The sequence below is a fragment of the Dromiciops gliroides genome, chromosome 4, assembly GCF_019393635.1.
Source record: "Dromiciops gliroides isolate mDroGli1 chromosome 4, mDroGli1.pri, whole genome shotgun sequence".
NCBI lineage: Eukaryota > Metazoa > Chordata > Mammalia > Microbiotheria > Microbiotheriidae > Dromiciops > Dromiciops gliroides.
In genome coordinates this window covers 390,169,568-390,184,008 of record NC_057864.1, presented here as the reverse complement: position 1 = coordinate 390,184,008, position 14,441 = coordinate 390,169,568, and the positions used below count along the sequence as shown (strand labels likewise).

Genomic DNA, 14,441 nt, shown 5'->3' with positions numbered 1-14,441 from the left:
TGGTAGGCCCCACTGTGTTAAGTATGTGTTGTGATTTGGGGTAATTACTTGACTGATGGCCTTTATGTGGTCCATGTTTCTTCATATGTTAAATGAAACAGATTAGAAGATTTCTAAACGTTCCTCCCCGCTACATGATTCTGTCATCTGTCAAGACCCAATGCTTTTGAAGTTCCCTATCACCAGCTAAAGGAACTGTTCCAAAAGATGGACTTCATAGAAAGAGACAAGATGCCAGGTTGTGCTTATTTATGCACAACTCTCACACACAGAGCTCATGCTTCTAGTGTTTTAAATGCCAAGGATATCTTTTCTTTTATGTTGCTAGTGTCCCTACCTCAACAAATTACTCTGTAAGTAGTTCATACTGAGTTATATATGTACATCATACACCTCCTCTCTTCCCCACCCCCACCTCTGCCCAGATATATTGTAAGCTCCTTGAGTTCAGGGACTTTTTTTATTTTGTCTTTGTATCATCAATACTTAGGCAGATAGTACGTTTCATGAATGAATGTTGATATATTGATGCTACTCAGGGTGTAAGATTACTAAACACTCTTCTTGCACAGTGGGTGAAAGGGATCAATTACTTTTTTAAAATCAACTTATCAAAATCTGAACGCAGTTACTGAAAGAAATTTTTTAAAAGAGACCTTGACCAACCAGGTTCTAATTCTTCAGTATTCTAGTGCAGCCTGGTCATAAGAAGACCACTGGAGAAAGTGAGAAGAGGTTGCTGTAGCAATAAAGTGAGAGACAGACAGAGACAGAGACAGAGAGAAAGAGAGAGTCAGACAGAGAGAGCTACACACAAAGAGAGATACAGCTACAACACAAACACAAATAAGAATGACAAAGCAGATGTCTTCAGAGAACATCAGTATCTCCCTAGGGGAAAGCCTGAATCAGATATACATTTCACTACAAAGGAACACAGTGGCAGAACCATAGGCATATCACTGAAATCCAGAGCCACCCACCATAGCTCCTGGTTTAGTCAACCTGCATTCAGTCATTGACACATGCCAAATGGTAAGTTTCAATGACAATTTGATAATCACCAAAAAACCCACTAACAGATAACAAAACAGATACAAGAAAGAAATCTATGCATTGGATCAACAACACTGATAGAATCATAGAATTTTTAAAAAGCAATGACTCCCATAATAAATATTCTCTACCACTAGTGAACATTTTACCTTGAAAGGGGGTACAAGAGAATTGAGCTCAGGTTCTGGTCACACCACATGGTTACACCTGTTTGACCTAAAGCAAATCATTTAAATCTACTTGGCTTTAGTTTCCTCATTTACAAAGTGAAGAAGCTAAGCTAAATAACTTCCCAGAATCCCTCTAACTATAAAAAAATTATTTGATTCAAATTCTAGCCAAGGTAGCTACCTGAATGGAGGCAAATGGCCCTGATCCCACATACCTACACCAGCAAAGACCCAAAATTAGCATCAGAACAGATAATGATCAAGAAATTTAATAAGAAACAAGAGTAAGCTACTTATTCCATCTCAGAACTATACAAAAAATCAGCCAAAAGTTCAGAATCCATAACATGGGGGGTGGGGATGGCCAATAGCAAAGCCAGCTCTGATGCTGGCAAACAAGTTCTTAAGCTTCTAGTATGACCAGAGACACATGTATATTTCAGGGTTCTGTGTTTGGGATAGCAAAAGCATAATGTTCCCCTGAAAAAAATCCAGGGCGATCAGAAAGCCTCTAGGATAAGGATCTTGGAGTACCAGGGAGCCAAAGGGACTAGTGTAGGTATGACAGTGATCAGACTGAGATAATCCATGCACATGAAGATTCCAAAGGCCTAGATATTCTCCTAAGGTACTAGAGAGGTCCATGAAGACACAATGCTATGAACCTCAAAGATCAAGGGGCCTAACCCCAGGAAAAGGAAGGCAGATTAGAAACCCAGGTGACCCAAAGCAAGTCCCACCTATATTATCCAAAAGCACAGCGAGCAGCCTAGCCTGGTCCTGGCACAAAGCCTCAATTCAGGAACTAAAGCTGGAGAGAGGAATAAATCAGAGAAACTGCCAACCAATATAAAAAAGAATTGAAAATCTAGATATTTGCCCAAAATAAGGACCAAATAACTCCACAAAATCTATAAGTAGGAAACAAAAGGGGAAAAAATGACATAGCTAAAAGTATTTTAAGATTACCTAGAAGAAATGAAGCAAGAAGCAAAAAAAGGGGGGAGTGGTTAAGAATGAAATGAGAGTATTGTAGGAAAGAATTGAAGGGGGGAATAAACATCTTAGAGGAAAAAGTGGTAAGCTTTATCCAAGAAATGGACTCCCTAAAAAGTAGAATATACTAAAGAGAAATCAATGACTCCATGAAACACAAGAAATCTTAGAACAAAATCAAGACATTGAACAAACAGAAGAAATGTTTAATATCTGCTATCAACAACTGACTTGGAAAACAGGTCAAGGAGAGATAACTTAAGAGTCATTGAACTCCCTGTAAACTCCAATAAAATGAAAAGCCTGGTCATAGGATATCAAGAAATGATAAATGAAAAGTGCCCAGATCTAATAGAATCAAAGAGTGAAGACAGAAAGAATCCACTGATCAGGAATCCAGAGGAATCCAAAGGGAAAAGTCCCAAGAATGCAATAACTGAACTCCAGAGGTTTTTTTTTGTTGTTGTTGTTTTTTTGCAGGCAATGGGGGTTAAGTGACTTGCCCAGGGTCACACAGCTAGTAAGTGTCAAGTGTCTGAGGCCGGATTTGAACTCAGGTACTACTGAATCCGGGGCCGGTGCTTTAACCACTGCACCATCTAGCTGCCCCCAGAACTCCAGAGTTTTCATGTCAAAAGAAAAATACTCAAAAAATCCAGAAAGAATCAGTTCAAGTAACAAGAATCCATCAGGTCCACATGAAAACTGGGAGCTTCTACTATAAATCAGAGGAGATCTTGGAGTACAGTAGTCCAAAATGATACAGGCTTACAACAAAGAATAACTTACACTACAATGTTGAATATAATCTTACCTGGGGGAAACTGGGCCTTCCCTCTCCCTGACCTCCCCATTACTGTAAAAGGCAATACCATCCCCCTGATCCCTCAGGCTTGCAACCTAGGAGTAATCCTGGACTCTTCACTATCTCTTATCCCGCCCCTCCCCCCCACATCCAAGCTATTGCCAAGGCCTATTGATTTCGCCTTTGCAAATACAATTTCTTCTCTCCTATGACACTGCCACCACTCCAATGCAGCCCCTCATCACCTCATGCCTGTATTATTGTAGTAGCCTACTAGTAGGTGTGCCTGCTTCCCCTCCCTCCCTCCCCTGCCCCTCCTTCCTCTCTCTCTCTCTCTCTCTCTCTCTCTCTCTCTCTCTCTCTCTCTCTCTCTCTCTCTCTCTCTCTCTCCTCCAATTCACCTTCCATTCAACTGGTAAAATGATTTTACTAAAGTACCGGCCCAATCCTTCCTTCCTCCCTCCCCCCACCCCTTTCTCTCTCAATAAAGTTTGGCTGACACCTTATCATGTTCAGGATCAAATACAAAATATTCTAGTTAGCATTCAAAGCCCTTCATAACTTAGCATCCTCCTATCTTTCCAGTCTTCTTAAACCTTACTCACAACCAGATACTCTCATTTCTGGGACATGGCCACTGCATAGAATCATTTTGTTCAACTATACTCATTTATTACAAGGGTTGTTTTTTTTCCCATTTCTCTCATTTTTTTAATTAAAAAGGGGATAGAGTGAGAGAAGTGTTTAGCAATATTGATACTCCTGCCCCCACAAAGGTTCACCATAGCATTTCTAAATGCACAGAAGGAACTTCAGAAAGAAGCACAGTCAAGCTGACAATTTTGAAAGTAATGTATAGCATTTGTTATACATAATGTAGATATATATTAAAAAGTAGTATGAAATGAAGAGTTGAGGTTTCATATAGAACCCTTATTTTGTGTTCTATTGTATATATAGAAATGCTCCCTTTTTTGGTGTTTAAATTCAGGATAAAAAGGGGTTTATTTTAGTTTGGTTTTTTAAAAGATGTCTTTAAATCCTAATAGATTAGGTCCTGGACTTGAAGTCAGGAGAACTGAGTTCAAATTCCACCTTTAAATCACTAGCTGTGTAATCACGGCACAGGTCATTAAACTTCCGGATGGCTCAGTCACCTCATCTACAAAATGTGAATACTGATACTTGTATGACCAACCTCATAAGGTTGTTGTAAGGAAAGTGTTTCACACACTTTAAAACTCTATATAGGGGCAGCTAGGTGGCTCAGTGGATAGAGCACTGGCCCTGGAGTCAGGAGGACCTGAGTTCAAATCCAACCTCAGACACTTAACACTTACTAGCTGTGTGACCCTGGGCAAATCACTTAATCCCAACTGCCTCACTAAAAATAAAAATTCTAAAAAAAATTTTTTAAACTCTATATAAATGTGCATTATTGTTGTTAAATTCCAACAAATATAAGATTCTTGAGGTCAGAGACAATATTCTTTATTCTTTATGTATGTATTCTCAGTGCCTCACACAATCATAGGTGCTTAATATATAGCCATTGAATTGTACTGAATTTCAATCACACACACTTTCTTTTGTAAAGCATTTTTCTCTTGGTGTTTATAATAACTTTTAAAAAAAATTTTGATCTTGCAACTATACAGTCACTCAAAGTCTTACTGTAATCTCTTTGATATTACAAATAACTGCAGGTCTAGAGGATTGTTATCTTGCTTAAATTCTGCTGAACTGTTACAGTCATATATTAAAACAAATTTCTTTTACAGATACTTTATGCACCCGAAATGAAAATATCTTAGCTTTCCATTATCTATATTTATAGTTGCTGGGAATAAATACCCTATAACTTTATATTAAATGCTATAATCTTTCATATAAATATCCATTTCCTTTCACTTCTAAAAGCACTTGGGTACATGTAGGTGTATATGTGTATATATGTGTATATGGGTAAGCAGCCATACAATTACACAAGTGCCTTCATAATCTTCTAGGTTGGACAGATATAATCCCCTGACAGTATATAGTTTCCAAATTTGTAATCATAAGGCTTAGACTAGAGTCATTCCATTTCCTCAGCATTCCCTATGAAGTTGAGTTTTGTATATAGAAAGTATTTAATGAGAACATTTCCATTTGTTTTTAAGTTCTCCTGAACTGGGAATGTTCAGGCTTAGAAATCATCAGGTCCAGACTGCTAAAACATATGCACTTATGGATACAGATTGTTAATTATCATATACCCAATTAACTTTTTAATCAAGTCTACTTAGGGAGACAAACTGCTTTGAAAAGAAAGGAAGGAAGGAAGGAAGGAAGGAAGGAAGGAAGGAAGGAAGGAAGGAAGGAAGGAAGGAAGGAAGGAAGAAAGAAAGAAAGAAAGAAAGAAAGAAAGAAAGAAAGAAAGAAAGAAAGAAAGAAAGAAAGAAAGAAAGAAAGAAAGAAAGAAAGAAAGAAAGAAAGAAAGAAAGAAAGAAAGCATTTAAGAAAAGTGATTTGTTGGGGCAGCTAGGTGGCGCAGTATATAAAGCACCAGCCCTGGATTCAGGAGGACCTGAGTTCAAATGTGACTTAGACACTTGACACTTACTAGCTATGTGACCCTGGGCAAGTCACTTAACCCTCAATGCCCCGGGAAAAAAAAGAAAGAAAAAAAAGAAAAGTGGTTTGTTTACCTCTGTTGGTTTGTAGCAGTCTACGAGAGCTTCCTAGAATTAAACACACAAATAGGTCAATTTAATCATTGTAAAAAGCCATTACAGTTTTGAAAGTCATTTCATCTAGTCAGTAATTTCTTAAACAAGGCAATTCAAGATCATACATGACCTATCTAGGGTTCCTCTTTTTTCCATAAGCATGGGATTTGTTAGCCTCAAGCAAGAAAAGCTTTTGTACTTAGGAATATTGCAGCCCATAGAGGAGAATCTTTTCACCTCAGAGATGATTCCATGTTTCTGAAAAGAAGGAACTGTCCTTCCATTGGTGTTGAAATGAACACTCTGCCCTTGACCAGGTTATCAATACTTCTCAGAGGAAATGGAAAAAAAAGAAGAGCTTATCTTGAGAAATGGCAAATCATAATTCAAAATTCTATGATTTTTTCCTGAGATATTAAGGTATCCATCAAAGTCTAATAAGAATAGAGCAGAGGCCTCACCTATCATCCTGAATGTAGCACCACAGTGAGCCGAAATAGCAGACTATGTGGACCACTCTACTATTCTATTTCTTCTCCCATTAGGTGAAAGCTATACCTAATGACCCATGTGATTTTTTTAAAGAGTCCCAACTTAACCAAGCAGAATTTTTTTTCACTCTTTCCTCTCATTTTGGTGCCAACACACTATTAATATTAAATGTTCAAAGAAACAGAAGGGAAAGTGGTAGAAGATACATAAGACCAAATCCAAAGACCTGCTTTCAAGTCCCCATTCAGTTGCCAAACTTTATTTGTGATCATGGACAAAGTGTTTAGCTCCTCCAGGCTAAATTTCCTCAGCTGTGACATAAGGAGCTAGACAAGATAAGAAGCAGGGTGATATAGTTAGAAAGATCTCTATATTTAGAGTTAAAGTACCTGGGTTCAAATCTTAGGTCTGCCACTTACCACTTGTATGATCATAAATAAATCATTTAACCCCTTTGGGCCTCATTTGACTAAAATGTTAAGTTTAAACTAGATGAGGCCTGAGAGCCCTTCCAGCTTTAAATCTATGATTCAATCATCTTTGAGGTTCCTCTCAATCTTCCTTTGCCATTAAGTTCTCTACATTCTTGGTTGTATGCTTATATTAACATTTTTTCTCAGTTTTTATTCTAGCTTAATTTATTGATACATACTTTTACAGTATTATTTAATAATACCATTAAAGATTAACCATTAGTCACAAAGCGTCTTTAAAACTAAAACATTCAATGTAGAAGTACTTCCCAACTAAAGATATTAGCAATTATTAGCTCATTTGAAGCAAACCCCTGATTAGCTTTAGAGATCACAAACCTTGGCTAGCAAGATTTTAATATGAGGAAGAACGACATATCATAGAAATTTATTAACTTAAGAGACTCAGAGGTACAGAAAGGGTTTTTAGACACCATCTCTAAAGAGGGAAATAATAAGTATTTGTTTTAAACTAAAGAGATATCAGGCATTGCAGTTTCCATTTTCTGCCAGCAAGCTACCAAAGAAGCGCACTATAATATCAAATGTTTTTGACAACTTTCAACTAATAGAAACAACACACAAAAAAAGGAATGGTGAAGATCCAGCTCAGTGGCTGCTATGATACTGTGTAGGTAACACAGATTCCTGGGCCAGGGAGATTACTTCTAGCCCAGGTTACATATCTACTCATCACCTTTAAACATAGAACTTTTCTCCTTGGGTAGTGCACCTTTGGAGATAAAATCCACACCTCTCCCAGGAAAACAGTAATAATGAAGGAGGTGATATGTATAAGAACTACAGATCTTATCTATAGAAGAAGAGAATATGTGACTTGAATTCAGTTACATTCTCCTCTTTGGAAAATTAACAGCTTGATCATCACATACTTTAAAATCCAGTGACACTGGTTTCCTTGCTGTTCCTTGAACAAAACACTCAATGTCCCAACTTCAGGCATTTTCACTAACTGTCCCCTAGACCTGGAATACCCTCCCTCTTCATTTCTGCCTCCCAGCTTCCTTTAAGATACAGCTAATATCCCACCTCCTCTGAAAAGCCTTTACTAATTGCACTTCCCTATGAGATTGCCCCCTATTTATCCTGATTATAACTTGTTTGCATGTAGTTGTTTGAATGTTATCTCCCCCATTACACTGTGAGCTGCTTGAGACCAGGAATTGTTTGGGTTTTGCCTTTCTTTGGAGCCCTAGCACTTAGCACAATGCCTGACCACAGTCAGATACACTGTACACTGACCCGAACATAGTGGTGTCATTTTGGTCTTCTTGGAGTATGAAGGACAACAACCATTAAACTATCCATTATTTGAATATTAAACATTTTAAAAGCTACTTACCTGTAATTTGAGAGCTCTTTCCTCTTCACTGTCTGCATCAAGAAGATCATCAATGTCAATCTCTACATCTGGCATCTCTTCTTCCTTAAAAAAAAAAAAAAAGCATTTTATTTGGTTAAGATTTTAACTGAAGTGTGCTATTACTATGAAACATTAAAAAATCCAGCAAGATATTTTATCTTTGTGGTGTGGGGAGGAGGGAATAAATGATGCTAATGAAGCTATAGTCCAGGAATAACCAAAAATACTTCGGAATAACTATATAGTATTAAACAAGAGTTTGCATGTCCATAAAGGGAGGGGGGAAGGGGAGGTGGCAGAGAAAACAAACATGTCTCATCTCCCATGGGGTTAGCTTCCAAAAGAAGGCCAAGAGAATATAGTCAAGGTACTACCATTTTTTATTCCATAAATGCAAAACTTCATTTATTCAGTTAACAATACTGTGCAATTCCTGGTAATTCCAAAAGCAGGTGCAGAATACAAGTTTATCTATTCCAATCGCTTTCAGAACCACACTTCAAATTACTATAAGAAAATAGCAAAGATCTCTCTTTCTTCCTCCTTGCTCAAGGGTCTTCTATCTTGTGTAAGCTAACTTTTTCACCTGTGCCACTGATCCCATCCCAGAATTTCACTCTACTAAGCCTTCTTTTTTTCTGCATCTTCTAACGTTCTGTCTCCACTGTTGCCATTTACCCAGCTTTCTTATTTGCTATACAAATACACACACACACACACACCCCTTCTACATATTTTTCTTTGTTTTTCTTTTCTTTGTTTTTTGTGGGGGTTTTTTGCGGGGCAATGAGGGTTAAGTGACTTGCCCAGGGTCACACAGCTAACTCCTTCTACATATTAATCCATTCCTTCAAGCTACTGCCCCAACTGTCTTCTCACCTTTACTGACAAACTTTTCAGAAAGCAATTAATCACTCCTCAACTAACCACTCCTTAATTCCTTGTAATTCAGCTTCCATTCCCATTATTCCAAGAATAATGAATGACCTTTTAATGTCACCTATCTTCCAAACCAATGGCTTTCTCTTAGTTCTTATTTCCCCAGCCTCTTTCTGTAGTCCCTGAAGCTCTTTACTACACATTCCTTCATGGTGCTGTCTTATATATATTTATACTATGTTAAGACAAGAAGGAGGGACCTAAGAGGTAATCTAGCATGAGCTCTCTATGCCTCACTTAGTTTCCATGACACACTGGTTCTGACTTGAGTTTTCTTCTAGCTTTTATTTATGCTCTCTCCTCTGACAATATCATATTTTTATAGCTTTAATTTCAACTACAACCTCCTAAAATATGTATATATCAGATACCACTGACATATATATACTGTGATGTCTAAAATCTAAATTGGGGTCACCTTAAATTAGAAGCTTCAGCACCAGTCTTTGGGCATTAAACATTTATTAAAGCATACAGGTATTAACATGGAGTTCAGAAAGTTAAGAAAAGGTCTATCTAGCCTAGAGTTCCAGCCTGATTGGGTTCTTCCTCAGGTCCTCCTCCACGAGCCTGCTTTAATCAGGAATTCTCTCTACCAAACTGATTGTGGAAGCTTTTTATAGGTCTGGAAGAGAGGCGGTCCTTATACACTGCTTCAAGCTGATTGGTTGGCATCATCCAAATCCATTGGTTCTGAAGGTGTTCTCAAGGTGTGATTACAATCCAGTTAACTTGAAGTAGGCTAATCAGCAGTTAAGCACTCTCACTTGATCCAATCAGTCTAGATTAATCTCCAGGTGGGTCTTTGAGTATCTGTTAAATCTCATTATTTCATCACAATACACACATATATGTGTGTGTATATATACATATATATATACACACACAAACATATACAAATACACACATCTATACATACATAAGGGCAGCTAGTTGGTATAGTAAATAGAGATCCAGGCCTGGAATTAGAAAAACTCATCCTCCCGAGTTTAAATCCAGCCTCAGATACTAACTAGCTATCTGTATGACCCTGGGCAAGCCACCTAACCATATTTGCCTTGGTTTCTTCATCTGTAAAATGAGCTGGAGAAAGAAATGGCAAATCACTCCAGCATCATTGCCAAGAAATCCAAATGGGGTCATGAAGATTAGACATGACTGAAATGACTGAACAATATACACACATACACACATATGTATATAACAAATACATATACACATACATATACATTTTCAATTGCCTCTTGTATGTCCAAAAATAACCTGATCTTTTTCCTCCAAAATCTGCTTCTCTTCAAAACTTCCCTAATTCCACAAATAGCACAACCATTTTCCCAACCACTCATGCTTGGAACTACCCTTTTTTTTAAAGTTTGGTGATATTTAGCCTGGAGTAGAAGAGACTAAATGGGAATGATAACTATCAACCCTGGCCACACTACTTACTACCTACATAAGACCTTACAGTAAGGCCTCTTGTCACCCAAGGCATCTGTTTCCTTGTCTATAAAATTAGAAGATTGAATTAGATGATCTCTTAAGTACCTAAATATCTAAAGTGCTGCTAAGTGAAAGAGAGATGAGATTTGCTTGACAGGGTCCCAGGGGACAGAATTAAGAATTAATTGGTTTTAAAAAAAAAAAGAATTAATGGGTAGTAGATGCAGAGAAAGCCAGATTTGGGACTTGATGAAAAGAAAAAAATCCCTAAGAGTTATGACTATTCAAAAGTGACCAGGTCCTGCTCATGAGACTGTGAAGCCCACATCACTGAAAGTCTTCAGAATCTGGATGGCTGCTGGATATAGAAAAAATTCTTATTCAAGGACAAGTTACATTAGATGGTAACTGAGATACTTTCCTTTTCTGAGATTCTAGGATTCTACTCTCTACCTCATCAATCAGTCCTCAAATCTAACCAATGGTGTCCATGCAAGATCTTTTACATCTGTCCATTTATTTCTGTCCCCACTGTCACTATATATTCTTTATCTCTTACCCACATTTCTATAATAACTCAAATTGGATTCCCTGCCCCCAATCTCTTTTCATTTCAATCCATCCTACATACATCATGATGATAGATTAATCTTTCTTAAAGGACAATTCTGATCACTTCACTCCCCAGTTCAAAAATCTTCAGTAGCTATTTGACACCAATAAAGAACAGTCTCACTCACCTGGCTCATAAGACCTCCCAAAATCTGGTTCCACCCCAGTTTATTTTCCAGCTTTCTTTTATATTTCTTGTTGTACATTCATTCATTCATTCATTCATTCATTCACTTGTGTCCGGCTCTTTGTGATCTCATAGACTTTAATCCACAGGGTTTTCTTGGAAAAGATGCTAGAGTAGTTTGCTGTTTCCTTCTCCAGTGTTTTCCCTTTTTACAGATGAGGAACTGAGGCAAATAGGGGTTAAATGACTTGCCCATGGTCACACAGCTACTAAATCTCTGAGACCATATTTGAATTCAGGTCTTCCTGATTCTAGGTCCAGAGTTCTATCTACTACATCACCTAACTGCCCCTGCTTTTTATACTACTTTCTTTTGGATATTCTATATGTCCAACCGGACTTCTCAACATTCTCTGAATTTATCCCACTTTTCCCATTTCTGTCTTTTTGCTCATATCATCTCTTACAAATAGAAAACCCTTGTCCTATTCCTTTGTCGCCTATGCCTATCTCAGTCTGTTGAAATTTTTCCCATCCTTCAAAAGCAAGCTCAGGTACAACTTATATGAAGTTAGTAAGTGAGTGGCATATAACCCTGGACCTGGAGTGAGGAAGATCTGAGTTCAAATCCTGATTCAAACACTTATTATCTGTGTGACCCAGGGTGTCATTTAATTTCTCTCAGCCTCAATTTTTTCACCTATAAAATGGAAATAATAATGGTCCCTACTTCACAGGGCTGTGAGGATGAAACAAGATAACATAATCTATGTCATTTTGCAAACTTTAAAGCACTATATAAAGGCTAGCCTGTTATTATTACTTCTCTCAGCTAGAAGTACTAATTCCCATCTCAGATCAATAAAGGAGCAAGCATTCATTAAGCACCTAATATGTGCCAGCTTGAATCACTCAGAGCACTTTGTACTTCTAAATGTTTATATTCTAATATATTCTTTTATAATAATTTATGTACATGTCAAATATCTTTTACTGGACTGAAATTTCCTTAAGATCAAGAACAATGCCTCATACCCTCTCAATGCTTAGGACATAAATATTTGTGCTCTATAAATATTGAATTGAATTGACCAACCCAGAAGGACCAATTTGGGCTTCTATCAAGCCAGAAAATTGCTGCTGGGATGCTGAAATTGTGCATTTGAATCTGCTAGTAGTGCTGCCAAAACACAATGGACATTGAAATTTACCCAAAATGACCAAAAAGCACTATTAAAATGTGACAAACCAAAGTGGGTTATTAGAGCATTAACTCCCTTGAAAGTGACTCATTCCAACATCTGGATCATTTCCATAATGCAGACTGAAGTTAAAGGTTGACCTAAAAAAGAGAATTAATTCCCCCATGGCTGAATAGCTTGCTCAGAGATTTAGTTGAATTTTGAGTAGCCCCATATTACTCATTAAAAATATTCAGCACCCGTGTGAACATAATACTGTAGTAGGTGTTGGAATTTTTAAATAATCTTTGGGGAAGATGAGGTCTCTGCCCTTCTAAAAGACAGTCAGATATGATGCCTGCTGCCAAATTCTTCATATCCTTTTTGCATGCATGGAATATTTATTTAGGCATTAACAGTGTTCAGAGTATATTAGTCACATGTCTCCACTAAGTGTAAGTGCTTGGACAACTTGAAACATCATCATGTCTAAAAGGTATTAGAGCAGCCATAAAAATAAGAGCCTTGGAAGACTTTTTTCAACTTTCTTTTTTTTTTTCATCAAAATATGGGGTTTGTGAGTATAAACTAGATATGTTTGGTTATAAGTCAGACCCCCCAATAGTCTCAACCTATGACAGTAAAAGGGAGAAGGATGATGAATACCATTCAACAAATACTGAGAAATGTCATGGTTCACAGGAAAACAATGGCTACAACAACAGAAATGAAACTGAATGAAACTGAACCAATGACCAATTTTGTTCCCAGAGAATAATTGAGAAAAGGTACATCCCTCCCTTCTTCATCTTCGCCATCATCATCAATAAGTGTTCATCATTAACAAGCACTTATTATCTTCCAGACACTGTGCTAAGTGTTGAGGTTACAAAGAAAAGCAAGAACAAGATACTTGCCCTCAAGAAGCTTACATTCTAATGAGTGAATCAACATGCAAACAACTATGAATATAAAGGTTATATATGTGTGTGTCTTTATACACATATAGAGTAAATAGGAGGTATTGTTTGTTCTTTGTTTTCTGAAAGGACCTTGTTGTTGTTTCTTGTTTGCCCTTCCTTCTTGAAGAGGAGCATGACATGGGGATACTGTCATGACTTGCAATGAATTGGATTTAAGCGAGGGAGGGCTGTGCAAAATCACCAACCTCATTCTCTCCTCTAGAGCTATCTGGGTTCAGTGGTAAGATATATTTCAAGATGACTAAAGATGGCCCTGGATGTTTTTAAGGAAATTGGAGTTGGGACTTGCCCAGGATCACACATCTAGTAAGTGTGTGAGAGGAGATTTGAACTCAGTTCCTGCCAACTTCAGGGCCACCTAGTTGCCCCCAGTGATATCATGGAGTGATATCTTGACTTCCACATGAATTGGATTTAAGTGAGGAAGAGTTACACAATCATTAGCCTCATTCTCTCTTCCAGAGTCACTGAAGTCCTGGGGCAAGACAAAAGTCAAGATGACTGGTACTGTCCTAGGATGCAATGTCTGACCAAGCTCTAAGCACTCCAAATGCCTGCTTCAGTTGCCTTTGTGGCTATTGGAATCAATTATTCTCATCTGCCCATTCCACTGGGGGAAGTTTTCACATGCCTGGGGGGAGACATCCCCTTAATTCTCAGGCAGGTTTGAGGCCTGTTGGCTATCCTCATCCCATCTGCCAAGATAGTTTTATTGGGATGTGGCTGCTGTACATGCTACAGCTTCTTGGAGCCACAGGTTAGAGTTGAATAAAGGTAGACACCAAAGGTGGATTAGCAGCCCTGAAGAGGACTCAGCAAGTCCTCACACCAGAAGTGCTGGTTCTCCCTGAATAGCCCATACACTACAATGTAATGGGAGGTAATCTCAAAGGGAATACACGATGGAGTGGAGGACAGAAACAGCTTCCTGCAGAAGATGAGATCTGAGCTGAATCTTGAAGGAATCCAGAGGAGCCAATGGACAAAGGTGAAGAAAGAGAGCATTCCAAACAGAGGGGACAGTCAGGGGAAAGGCACTGACTTGCACGTAAGGAACAGCAAGGACATCAGT

General features: G+C 38.0%; 1 protein-coding gene across 1 annotated transcript in view; it reads right to left on the bottom strand.

The window, feature by feature from the left end:
- Window positions 1-14,441, bottom strand: part of PPP1R14C (protein phosphatase 1 regulatory inhibitor subunit 14C) — a 119,015-nt gene that overhangs the window by 17,361 nt on the left and 87,213 nt on the right. Inside the window, exons 2-3 of the mRNA XM_044002202.1 lie at window positions 8,067-8,150; window positions 5,718-5,750 (exon numbers count right to left, since the gene is read on the bottom strand). Coding sequence (XP_043858137.1) covers window positions 5,718-5,750; window positions 8,067-8,150 — 117 coding nt within the window. The remainder of the gene's footprint in view (window positions 1-5,717; window positions 5,751-8,066; window positions 8,151-14,441) is intronic.